Source organism: Cyprinodon variegatus, unplaced genomic scaffold (genome assembly GCF_000732505.1).
Source record: "Cyprinodon variegatus isolate N-32 unplaced genomic scaffold, C_variegatus-1.0 Scaffold104, whole genome shotgun sequence".
In the NCBI taxonomy this organism is placed as follows: Eukaryota; Metazoa; Chordata; class Actinopteri; order Cyprinodontiformes; family Cyprinodontidae; genus Cyprinodon; species Cyprinodon variegatus.
This window is the reverse complement of record NW_015150557.1, coordinates 1,378,480-1,391,625: the sequence shown is the minus strand read 5'-3', so window position 1 is coordinate 1,391,625 and position 13,146 is coordinate 1,378,480. Positions and strand designations below refer to the sequence as shown.

At 37.3% G+C, this 13,146-nt stretch overlaps 1 protein-coding gene across 1 annotated transcript; it reads right to left on the bottom strand.

The window, feature by feature from the left end:
• Positions 1 to 3,860: 3,860 nt before the first annotated feature.
• Positions 3,861 to 11,598, bottom strand: elovl5 (ELOVL fatty acid elongase 5). The gene is made up of 7 exons (XM_015374479.1): positions 11,524 to 11,598; positions 11,205 to 11,392; positions 7,799 to 7,876; positions 7,114 to 7,285; positions 6,673 to 6,797; positions 4,601 to 4,735; positions 3,861 to 4,118 (listed from the first exon to the last, which is right to left on the bottom strand). The coding sequence occupies exons 1-7, from the start codon at positions 11,579 to 11,581 to the stop codon at positions 3,990 to 3,992; spliced, it is 885 nt and encodes a 294-aa protein (XP_015229965.1). The 5' UTR covers positions 11,582 to 11,598; the 3' UTR covers positions 3,861 to 3,989.
• Positions 11,599 to 13,146: the final 1,548 nt, after the last annotated feature.

Here is a 13,146-nt window from a genome sequence, read left to right as displayed (position 1 = left end):
ATATATATATATACACACACACACACACACACACACACAAACACACCCATATATGGAATAAAATCTCTAGAAAAATTCTCATAAGTTAAAAAGGATGTTACTAACAAGAGTATAAAAACGAAACAACACCAGGTCTCCAATTTTATAAATCACTATACGTGTGGGGAGAAAAATACTGCATTAAATAAAACAAGTGATGAAACGATATCCACGGCAAAAAAATAAATACATAAGAATTTTTAGTCATATCAAAAAAGGGCCGCCATAACCTTTAAAAAACTTGATCGTAGACCCCCGTAAGGTAAACTTCATTTTCTCAAGCCTACTGAAATGAACATCTCTGATCCAAGTCTCATACAGTGGAGGAGAAGTTGTTGTTTTTTTGGTGACATTTGTAGGAAAGAACTCTGATGTCAGTGGGGTTAAAAACAACAACCTTGAGCTGAAGCGGATCAAAAATATACCAGAATTAGTGGTGGAGTGGTGGCCTAATGGTTAGAGCATTTTTCTTGAGTGTTGGAGGTTCTGATTTCAAGCCCCACTCCCACGGACTGCCTCTGTGGGTCCCTGAGCAAGATCCTTAACCCCACACTGCTCCCTGAGCGCCACACAGTGGCAGCCCACTGCTCCCCATGGGGATGGGTTAAATGCAGAGGTGAATTTTTCCAGTGTGAGAACAATAATTTTCAGTAAAAAAAAAAAAAAAAAAAAAAAAGAATGCTGCCAGAATTTTAGACTTTAAATTGCAGAGTTTGTCATTTGGTTTGGATCATTGGCAAAAATGGCATATCATAGAAAGACCTGACTTTTGAATAAAACTCTTCTTTTTCCTTTTCTTTTCCTAGGCTTTGTTATTGTGACACTTTTTTCTTGATATATAACCTTCAGATTTTCAGTGTTAGATTACAGCAGAAGCACTAACATACAAGTTATATATTTGAAGGCTTTTAAAATCCTTTAATGGAGGTGTCAATAAATGTGGAAGGCATCATACAGCCCACCTTCCTCTGCTCCTCAGACTATCGCTAAAGATAACCGAAGCTCTATTTGAAATACCGGCTGGGACGCACGCCACAAAAATCCACAAAGAGTTTCTCTGTTCTTCCAACATGTGGTGCAATGCGTCAAGCCCACTCACATTGTGCGTAAGCCTTGGAAATCAGGGCATTTTTTTTAACTTTAAGATTCAACAAGTGAGCTTTGCTACTTTATCTTTCTTTGAAATACTTTTGGTAAAATGTTTCTAATTGTTTTTCTTCGGTTACAATTGGTGGCCTCAGCGTACCATATCAAAGCGGTCACAGCTAGTTCACACCGAGGCCTTTAATGTTATCATGGTCACACACTTTGTGCCAAAAATTCAAAAAATGTTTCAAGCAATCCTTCTTAAGGTTTATAAATTATTAGGAGCCATTGTGAGGATTTAGAAAGAAGTGACAGATAATAGCTCTCATACAAATATTCAACATCCTTACTTTGTTCACCTCACAAAGAGCGGGAGAAGGGGATCAAGGAACAACAAAAACAAATAATCCTTTTATCATTTTTTTTTTCATTTTAACACTGAAGTCCATACTTGATAAAAAATCTGATATTTTCACAGCCTTGTAGGTGGTATAATAAAGTGTAAAGATCTTTTCTGTGCCCACAAGCTAAAGCCAACAAATGTCAGTGGGTGAATTACCTGGAAACTATTATTGCAACACCATTGTGAGCCTGTTCAGACAAGGATATCCGTGAAATGAAGCAAAAACGTCATCTCTGCAGGGAAAAACTCATTCATAGCTCATTCATAGCAACAGAAAAAAGTCACGCTTGACACAATAGTTGGTCAGAACTGTAGTTTTAATGTGTCACAGTTAGTAAAGCATCAGTGAGAACACGTCCCCTGAAGTCTACACCAGATCTCAGAAAAATAAAATAAAAAAAATTCTCTATGTTTTGTCTAATTACATTCGTTTTTGCCTCTTTTATCAGTTAAGATGAAATTCAGTGCTACCCCTGCTCATAAATACATACAAATACACCTGAAATTTTAAAACAAAACCGCTACAGTCATGGTCATGTTTTAACAGAATCAGTAGTTACACGTGGACCGAGTTAATGTGGACTTTGATTGGTGCTGAATTTCACATTTCTGATCTACTGAGGGTGGAGAGAGGTCAACATCTTACAGTCAGTCGGCTGGGACGCTTATTTCACCCATAAACATCCAGCTCTGTCTGAATCAGAACTAAAATGAGCTTTGGAGGTTTGTAAGCTGATATAATCATTTCTGACTCAACCAGGGTGGCTGTTTTATTCCGTCCGCAGCACTGACGCTAAGCTATGCTTGCAGCCTGCAACGTTACACACATCACTTCACGGTTCAACTCCCGAAAGAAACCTGATGTATATGTAATAAAAGCTGTGAAATAGCCCTTGATCACATTTCCAAGTATGGTAACCAATTAAGCATCGTGTTGATTTGTGATTTAGAGAATGCAGAGATGGTAAAACAGAGAGATTGTTTGGCTCTTTAATGTTAGAAATTTGAGGCACATCTGTTGTTTAAGAACAGTGACTGCCCACAATGTTTTGCTGCAATTTTAGAGTTTTTTTTTTATTTCTCTAAAGTCCAGTTCTCGTATCATCCAGAAAGAAATAGTTAACAGGGACTAACCCCATTAATTTTTTCTTCCATTTGTAAGATGCTGTTGCTGCTCAGCTGCTGAGCTGCTTACTGTCAAGGTTCATTGGAGTATGAAGTACTATTTTTAGCTATTCAATAGTCAAAATGTCTGCTGGAAATCATGTCTCTTGCAGGACAAAGGGATCCCACTACAGTACAGATAGCCATTAGGAAAAAAAGTTGTTTTTTTTTCTAATATTTTCCTCTTCTGGTTGTCCACAATTTCTTAGGAAAAATCATGTATATCTCTGATGTTATTACAGAAATGTAGAAATATTATTATTAATAATATTTTTTATGCCTGTTAGAAATGCAACCCAGTGTTGTAGTAAAATTAGTCACCTGAGTTTATAGCACTTATATTTAGAGTATGATTGTTTTCTAACCTAACATGAACCATTGCAGAACTTATGAACTTATTGAGTCAATATCTGGCTTTGTTGAAAATGCATCTTGGCAGCCAGAAGAAAAGTGAAAATAAATATTTTAACCATATGCATGTCTTGTAATATACAATACAATATTTCTAATGAACAAAAGCTACTTTCAACACAGTGTGAAAGAAGAATCGGTCAATTGTTAAACTTCTCCAATGCAAGACTATTTTTTTTTTATCCTGCTCTTGAAAATAGTGGCTCTTCTTTCACATTGTGACCCCAGCTCTTCTGAACGCTAACATGAGCAGAAGCAGCAACACTGAGCTTTGGTTGTGATGAGATGGTTCAACATTTCAAACTGAGCCCTGCATCCATCTGCAATCGTACGGCTAATCTGCAGGAAATAAAATACGACCTAACTGAGAATACAAATTTGGATCAAGCAACAGGAAGGTAGAGTAAAAACAAAAGAGAAACAGATGTATCATCCTGCAATTACACAATAAAAAAAGACATAATTACTCCATTATTTTTATTGTCCCTTAAACTGATGTTAAGATGTGCTTTAAAACTTACGAGTCATTTAAAACGTAGGAGTTGTTACTCTTTGGACCTTTGCTGTGCAAAAAATCGCTGAATTGTTCTGACTGCATGTCTGTCTGCACTGAGATTTTCACTAGAAATTAATCGATTGTAAAATGTGAGGTAAGCCTAATGTAAAGATATAGGAATACACAGTAACCTTCTGTTAGAGCTATAGGAATTCAAATATTCAAAACCGCCGGTGCAAATACTAGAAGGGAAAAGGGAATACTGTCTGCAGCTATGGCTTATTTGGTGTGAGGTGAGTGCTGGTCTACTCTAAATAAGAATAATACAGAGAACTCTAGCTGCATAACCTAACGGGCTACAGTGAGAATCTGGTGTTGGTTTCCTAAATATCAATCCATCCTGATCTTCCTTGGTGCTGCGTGCTCCAACGATGCTGTTCCATTGGCATGGCCGTTTACTGATGCAGAGGAACCATTCTGATGCTCTTTCTTTCGAGAATCGTTGCGCTTCTTGTAAGTCTGATGTGGGGAAAAAGAAACATCATTGTTAATGTAGAGAAATGATCAGCTCTCTGTGTCAAAGTTATTTTAACAACAAAGGTTAATTCTCAATTGCTTTAAAGATATTTCTCTTCAGGCATGAAGACAAGAGGACAAGACACCTTTTCAAGCATCTGCATCTAGCGTCTACCAAGCTACAAACAGATTACCCAGCTAGAAACCTTTCCCTAAAAAGGCTCTGGAAGGAAATTAAGACAAACACTTAAAAATAGAAATATTAAAGGAGCACATTAGTCAGAAAAACGGATGCGATTTATTAAATGCATGGCTTTTCTTCCATATTTTATCTAAATTTGTTCTCAGGGATGTTTGCTTCATAATCATAACAATTAAAGTGGTATGTATAACCTATATCTATATCCTCAGCAGGCTTAGTGCATTAAAGCAGGAAAGGTGTGGATCTTTTCAATAGTTGCACTGAAAGGGAAAACCGATCTTACCTGAATGTAGAAATTTGAGAAAAGGACAGTAAATGACAACATGTAGCTGATTTGGAAGTACAACCATCTCATGGGGAAGCCACATGGCCATACCACTGCAAGTGCTGTTTGTAACATGGTTAAACAGAACTGGATCTGTGGAGAGAAAAGAACAAGATGCCAATGGAGGAGCTTGTAGAATAAAAAAGAATCAATAGGTTCCTGAATAGAAAAACAAATGAGATATTTGCAAGGAGAAACAGGCAAAGTTTCCACAGATGTGTATATCCACTGAAGTGACTCTTTTGGACCCAAAGGGCATGCTAGTGCTCGATACAGTTGGGAGAACATACTATATATGGATTTTTTTCTTTCCACCCCTTCCTTCTACAAGTCTATGCATGCCACAGTGCAAAAGACACATATAGAGAAAAGGGGAAAAAAAACTTCAATAAACTTCATCAAGAACACAACTATTTACATACAAATATCCAAGACAGAGTCATCAAAAGATGTCAAACAATGCTTTAAAATACCACAAACAAGAAATTATCTTATAATAATCAGTTTTCATTTTCAAAGCATCACATTCAGGAGTCACATTCTCTAAGAAGATTAACAAGCATTTCATTGAAACACCATAACTAATATTAGGCACAACATAAACTATCTCAGTTCGGTTTAAAAAGAACAGAATAGCAGAGCAGCTTACATCAGCAAAATAAAACAAGGCCACTATTAATACACAAAACTCTAGTTTATTTTGTTTATAAACTTGTATAGTTTTTTACAGTGAACAAAATGGTGAACAACTCTAAAAACTTGTTGGATTGGACTCAAAATTAAACAATGCCAGATGTGGGATTTTACCGTTCAGTATTAAAGGGAATCCCTAGTAAAAATCCAAATCCTCTTATAATGACTTAAAGGTATAGAGGACGATCTTTGATTTAGGGTTGGATCATCAAAATAAGTTGTCCTCCTAATTGTCAATCATTCTATTGATATTTTAATGTAGGACCATCCTAATGTCCTCGTCCCCAGTTAGCTATCTTTTTCTACGCATGATCACTTTCAGGCATATATCTGTGGTGAGCTACCAATATAACCAATATGTACCGTAAGAGAAAACGCGTCTACGAAGTGTATAAGAAGAAAAGAAAGGCCTCAGAAGAGGCAGATATATCCCAGAATACTGTGCATGGAGAGCTCTCCTCGCAAAGCATTATGGGATTTGCTGTCACATCGGCCAGCTGTCGCCATAATCATAATAACAAAGATGGTACAGGTACCGCTCAGTGGAGGAGGAGTTAGGTGACCAACAGGGAGCAAAAAGACGCTGATCATCTGTCCGATCGGTTGGTTAACTGAGTTCAATAAAAAGTCACTATAAAGTCCCCGCTCTTTATAGTGATTGAGGGATTTAGGGGATATGGTGGATGTTCGAACACAGTAAGCTTGTATGAGCTATGAGAACAGCAACTTTTAAATAGAGCATGCATGAGGATGAAATGGGCTTTTGCATGCTCTCACACGTGTGTAGAGGGCGGGTCTTTTAAAAAATTCACAATACCTTTAATTGGAGGAAAACTGAGATATTAGATTGGACTGTCTGTAGACTCAAATCTACAATTAAACTGTCAGAGAAAAGAATAAAAAAAAAATTCCTTCACAAATTGAAAGGTTTGATTAACCTTTTCAAGGTAGAGTTGACAACTATTGTCAAATCAAGCTGATATAGCCAAACCAATTAGTGAAAGGGTTAACAACAGTTACCATCATTTTCCTTTTTACTCTCAACTAATTTTTTTTAGTTTATATTTGTCCATCCATCCATCCATTTTCTGATACGCTTTATCCCAAGCGGGGTCGCGAGGGTTGATGGCGCCTATCTCCAGCTGTCTACGGGTGAGAGGCGGGGTACACCCTGGACAGGTCGCCAGTCCATCACAGGGCGTTTATATTTGTCACATCACAAAAACTTTGCGGGTGTTACTGCAGATATTTTCACTTATGAGAGCAGTTCTATGTTTTTGCTCTGTTATTCTGTGTCACATTTAAGAAAATACATTGACTGTATCAAGTTAACCTACCAGCTGCAGCTGAGTGATATACTTCTTCCACCAGAGGTATGGTCTTAGGGCTGGAATGGCTGCAAGGCCGTAGTAGGAATACATCACAACATGGACAAAGCTGTTCAAGGAGGCCCCAAAATATGCTGAGGAGAAAGAAAGTTATTTATTTGCAGCTAGCACTACAAAGAAACATAACGTACAAAGAAACATGCAGTACATCTGAGGGATTATCTGGGTAAAAACATGAGAAATATATTGCCAATGCACAAAAATATTTTTCTCAAAGAGCAGCAGTTTCCAGGTGAGTGTACCCTTCGCTAGACAAAAAACTAGTCGTTTTCAGACGTGACTTTAACGTAGCAATGCCTGAATTATTTAGCTCTCTGCAAGGGAGAGTGGGAGAAATGGATTCTGGAAACATTGGAGGCAGTGGAGTGTGAATCTGAGTGAAACACTCACAGTGGCCGCAGGGTATCCAATTCATGACGAACCACCAGATGTTCAGCATGCTGGCGTGGTGGTAGACATGGAGAAAAGTGATCTGGTGATTGTTTTTCCGCAGAATAAAGAAAAAAGTGTCTATGAATTCGATTAGCTTGGAGAAGTAGTACCACCACAGGACACTGATGACCTGGGAATGAAAGGCACAATACAATGTCACAAAACAAGTGAGCGATAGATCTGCAGGTAAATTTGAACGGTTTAGAGTTAAAATAGATAAGTGCAAGCTTTTAAATAAAGATGCTTAAAAAACTCTACATGCATGCAACAGAATATTAATCATACAAAATGATAGAAGGTCAGGCATCCAGTCTGAAATGCTCATGAGCAGGTTAGCTATCAGCAGCAGGGCTGCACTGATAACATGCTGCAGACCAACAAAATTATGTTTTATGTTTTTTAATATAAGCCCATAGTTTATATTGCCAATGGAAACCCAAAATATATTCACTCTGATGACATGAATATTATTTACGGATACCAATCAAGACAAATAAACTAAGTTAATCCTAAAAATATATTTGTTTTACCAGTATTATGTCTTACAGTAATGACAGCTTGAAGTGAGATGGAATAAAACATTAATGCAATAAAGAACAACAGAATGCAATAATAAATAATAAAGTTTGAGTAAAAATCAGACCTTTTTATCTACATCCGGTGCACTGTAAGTGTTCTGGCAGAGGAAGTTGTATCCACCGCGCCACACAGTTATAGCAAGCTGCAGACAAAGCCAACAAAATAAACCATTAATGAGTTAGTTGCCAAATCGGAGATGATAAAGTCAACAAAAACTGAGAGGAGTCCAACAAAAGCTGTTCCAGCCAGATGTTTCCGCTCCGTTTAGTAGTAACAAAACAAATAAACACATCGTTAGAGAGCAAGTTATCAGAACAGATAAGGTTTCATTCGTCTTGTGTAACATTTATAATTAGCATATCTAGCTGACAAGAACAGGTTGAAGTTGAAACAACGGGAACTTCAAGCCCATGAAGAAGATTCATCATCCAACCGAGAGACACTGGCAGCCACACTGCAATCCTAAAGGAAGTATTGCTTTAACATCAGTCAAAGGTGACAAGCAGTAGAAACTGATCACTGATAAATGTTAATTTTCAAGAAAAAAAAACATGGCGTATGGTAACCATACGCCATAAATGAACCTCATAGAAAGCCTGCTTCTTCCCCCCTAAACTGTGCCGCCTTTAAAGGAAAACATATCTGTGGGCTGAGCTGTACAATGGAGTATGATGGTTAAATGAAAAACTTGCCCAATCCTCTCTCTAATTTTTGAGAATATTTTTTCGCATAGAAACATTGACTGTCATCTTATTGAAGCCATTATCATTATTAAAGTAACACTGATTTAAAACTACTGCTGACAATTAGTTTGTTTACCATTGAAACGCAGGCTTTGTTTCAGCAAATAGCACCACTAATTACATTATAATAGCTTGTTTTGATTATGTTACAATAAAATAATTAAGGAAATTTAGAAGGATTTTCGTATACCGGTATGTTGGCTTAAGTTTATGAAGTAATATTGAGAATTAGAAAAAAGATGTTCTAGGTAATGTTCTAGTGAGCTAGGAGCAATATCTGTAACATGAAAGCCACCTATATTTACATTTAAAGGAAATGTTCTTAAAAGCACTATATAAAGATCACATTTTCTTGCCACAATGCTCAATGAGGACGGTGAGGTAGCCCAAAAAAATCCAATGGCAGTCTTTTTTGATACTGTGAAAGATAATCAGTTCATTTGAAGCATATTAGATTATAACAAAATAGATAAAGAAATGGCTTAATCCAAAACACTTTAGCTTTAAAAATACTTTCACTTTCCATGGATTACAAAGCACACTTATCAGAACTGACTGCTTTAGTGTTAACACAAATGACTGATTCTGTTTTTAACTTGAATTGTTTTATTATGTGCAAATAGACATTAACCACTCTGTAACAGTAACCAGCCAGCTTATTAAACACAATGTATTGCAGGCTGGATATTGACTTTAGCGCTGGCAGGTTGACAGGGGACAGCGAACTGATCTGCACTTTGATTCACATCAGGTGACATCAGGCTTGGCCCACTAAAACTTGAACCCGAGTCTGGGAGTTTAATGAATAAATGTCCAACTGTTCACTGGGACTTTATGCAACACAGAGGGCAGGACTGGAAGCTCCTTCTGCCAACAGGACCGGAAACTAAATCTTGGCTTTGATAAATCTGGATCTTGGGTTCTGGTCTTATATAAAGTGACAAATGCATATGATTACTGCTACATAACTTAGTTAGAAGATGCAAGCTTGTGTATTCTTATTTCACTGCTTCCATGTATTGCTTAAACTTTGCTAATAGATAAAAAAAAAATGCCTTTAGATAATTTTGGGATATTCTGACGTCAATCAAAGCATGCAAGGGATTTGATTAGTAAAACAGTCAGCCTATCGACGTCCTGTTGTGTACTTGTCATTTCCTGATAACATTGTCTTAAGGGACAAACCTCAGTAAAACAAACAAGCAAAGACCAAATTAAGGATGTGAAGATGCATTCCAGTCAGATTTAGTATGCAATGCTGTTATCTGTACATAAAACTACCTGCTGATTCGTGCAGAGCTAAACTAACAATCTCCTGACTTTTTGATCATTCTTTTTGAAGGGTTACTTGTATTTAAAATAAATAGGCTTAAATCAAGCTTTTTTTTAAGTAGTTGTTTAAATTAAATTATTTCATGAATGGGAGGAAAGGGCTCTCTAAATCAACCTGGATCTTTGTGAAATGCTAATTTTGCCATATACCAACTACACTATGCTGGTTGTGCTTTTCTTAGCGGCAGCGAATGCCATTAAACTTTTGTGACAACTGCTCTTTTACATGTCTGTGAAGCAATTTTTGCGATGTTTTCTTTGCAAAATTGTGTTAATTCAGTCCCCTTGTGCGTTGAGTTTTAATCACCAGCAATATGTTTGAGGTTGCATTTTAATCTGAACTTGGACTAGGACTCTACAAAACTATAATTTTGTTGTTTTAAGCTATTTAGAGGTAGACCTGCTGGTGTGCTTGCATGTTCTGGCGCATAACTCAAGTTACCTTCCACTTAAATTTAGGCATTAATGGCTGTAAGGTACTCTAAAGGAAGAACAGACTTAATGTTTAAAAATATAGTTGTCCAGGTTTTAAGGTACCAGAGCCGCACCAGACCATTACAGCATTCAAAAGTCTTGAGGATTATTAAGATGTTCTTTTGGTAACATCTTTCTGATCTCCTTGATCAGCAGTGGTTTTTAACATGTTACTCTTGTGTGAATCCTCTTTTTACTTAGTTTATCCCTTTTCATTGAATAATGAAACCTGATCTTAAGGCAAATGAAGTCTGCAGCACTTTAGATGCTATGCATGGCACATGTGACCTCTAGAATGAGTTGTCACGTACTCCTGGTGTAGTCCCTGAATGTTTTTCTTTTTCAATCTGTTAATTGACTCCCTCAGTGTTTTTTTGTTTCAAAGCCTTAGAATAACTGTAATTCCAGACTGATAAATATCAATGCCTGATCTACCTCTGAATTTCATTTGATTAGGACATCCTCTGTCACCTGCTGAGATTTACTTCAGGATTGTTAGACAGATTCAATCTCAAGGGATTTCTTAACTTTACAAATCAGGCAGTGATAAAATCAGCATAGAGAAGGAAATAAATTCAGCTGTCTAACAATGTTAATATTAGGAAGCTCATGATTTATGGGGGCAGTATTACATTAAGTGTGACAGAGAAGCAAAAGATCTTCAAAGAAGCAAACGATGGATTAATTAACTATTTTAATACATGCTGGCTAAAGTTCCTTCTTTAACTGTGGATCTGATCATTTCTCAAATATAGTGTTTTATCTAGCCCTAACATGAGCCTAAAAGCTGAAGTCTTACAATGGGTTATCTTGTAAACACAAACAGAATATCTAAATCTGGTAAATATTTATGCTTTATTGTGTTGTGACTCTGCACTGCACGTTTTGGCGTGTTAAATCCCATCCCAGCAGTCTGTTTACCTCATAGCACATGTAGAAGGACAAATAGGTGACTCCCAGATTGTAGAGCACCATGAGGGCTCTGCAGGAATATGGTTGCCTGTGCTTCATGTACTTGGGCCCCAGCCACACAACCAGGAGGTACATGACTGTGAGTGCAAAGGTTGGTAGGTAATTGTCGAGCAGGAGCATTCCCCGAACCCGCTTATCTGAAATATTGAGATAAAGAGGAAAGTGAGTGAGATGAATCACAGGAGAAAGGTTAATAAGCGAAAAAGAAGAGAGGAATCCTTTCATTGAACTTTAAAAGAACATGGATCCTTTCCCAACATCCTCTTACCTCTAGGACCCATCCATGTTTCAAAGTAGGTGTTTAGTTTGTGATTTAAGGTCTCCATTTTTATACCTATAAACAGAATGGGGAGATAAAATAATAATGAGATATATTAACATCATAGAAATAAACGATTAAAAACTACAACATGACACAAAACTGAAGTTAACACAAAAGTTGTACAATGACGTCCTGCTGTTACAGTGTTCAGTTCCACGTTAGAAGAGCATTGCTCAAAGAGGTCCCACTGCTCTGGTGTGAGAATCTCTTGGCGAGGCAATTATAAGACATGCACTCAATATCTGCTCTTTAGAGAGTAGTAAGATAGAAGTCATTGCTGAAAGTAAGCAGCAAGAAACGATTAACGTTTAATTCTGTCTCTATATACAGTTAACAAGTGGCTAATCTACATCATGAACTTTTACACCACGCATCACCCTAAGAAAAGCCCCCTCACAGTGAAGCAAGGCAGAGGTGGCATCATGGAGATTTTATTTTTAACTAGGGAAAAACAAGCTGATCTGAGCTGACAGGGAGAAAGAGGGAGATACACATTGATTTAATTGCAGCAATAGATTATTATACATAGAACTGTCCCTGTTGTGATTAACTATGCCACAGTTTTCACTTTTTTATTCATTCTATTACATCCGTGAGGCAGACATCCTGTCTACTTTTAAGGGTAGGCTTAAAATGTTCTTTTTTTTCTCTGAGCTATCTCTATAGTTATGCTGCTATAGGCTTAGACTTCTGGAGGACATAGGGACCTCTATTTCATCATTCTGTTTCATTCTGTCACTATTCTCCAACTCTTAGTTCAATCTCTAATGTTATGCTCTCTCTGCTTTTTCTCGTAGTAGCTTTGCCTTGTCTGTTCCTGTTTGGATGTGACAAATATCAACTGTGCTGCTGCCATCAACACCTTTGCTTATAGATGATTGAGATCGGCCTGTTTTCCAGTGTAGTCCTGTTTCTCTGACTGTGACTGGCTGGATGTGCTCTCTTCATTCTCTGACATTGGAGCTGGCTCAGAGCTCGTCTGCCTGGCTGTGTGTTTCCTGGACGGGGCCGCCTTTTACAGCTGCTTTTTGTATCTCTGCTTCTGCCTCCTTGAACCCCAGTTGGCCTCGGCAGATGGCCGCTCACACTGAGCCTGGTTCTGCTGGAGGTTTCTTCCTGTTAAAAGGGAGTTTTTCCTCTCCACTGTCGCTACAAGCATGCTTAGTGTGAGGGATTGCCTTCTAGTCAATGAGTTGATGCAATCAACTGGTTTTCCTTAGATAGAAAACTTTGAATCACTTTGATTGTATGATCTGGTGAACTGTAAAGTGCCTTGAGATGACATGTGTTGTGAATTGGCGCTATATAAATAAACTGAATTGAATTAAATTCATTAAAATATAAAAAAGCAGATTCGACCTTATGTTCTCTTATTACAATCCGACCACATAAGGAAGTTTTTGTTTTTTAGGGCCCCTTAATATCCCTCCTCTACCTAAATTATATTAAAAAAGCTAAAGTGACAATAATGTTGGAAATTCTCCTATAGAGAACCATTTTAATTTATCACAAGTTTTTAATTTAGCAACTCATAAGAAAGCATGGATGTATACAAAGACTGATTGTCAA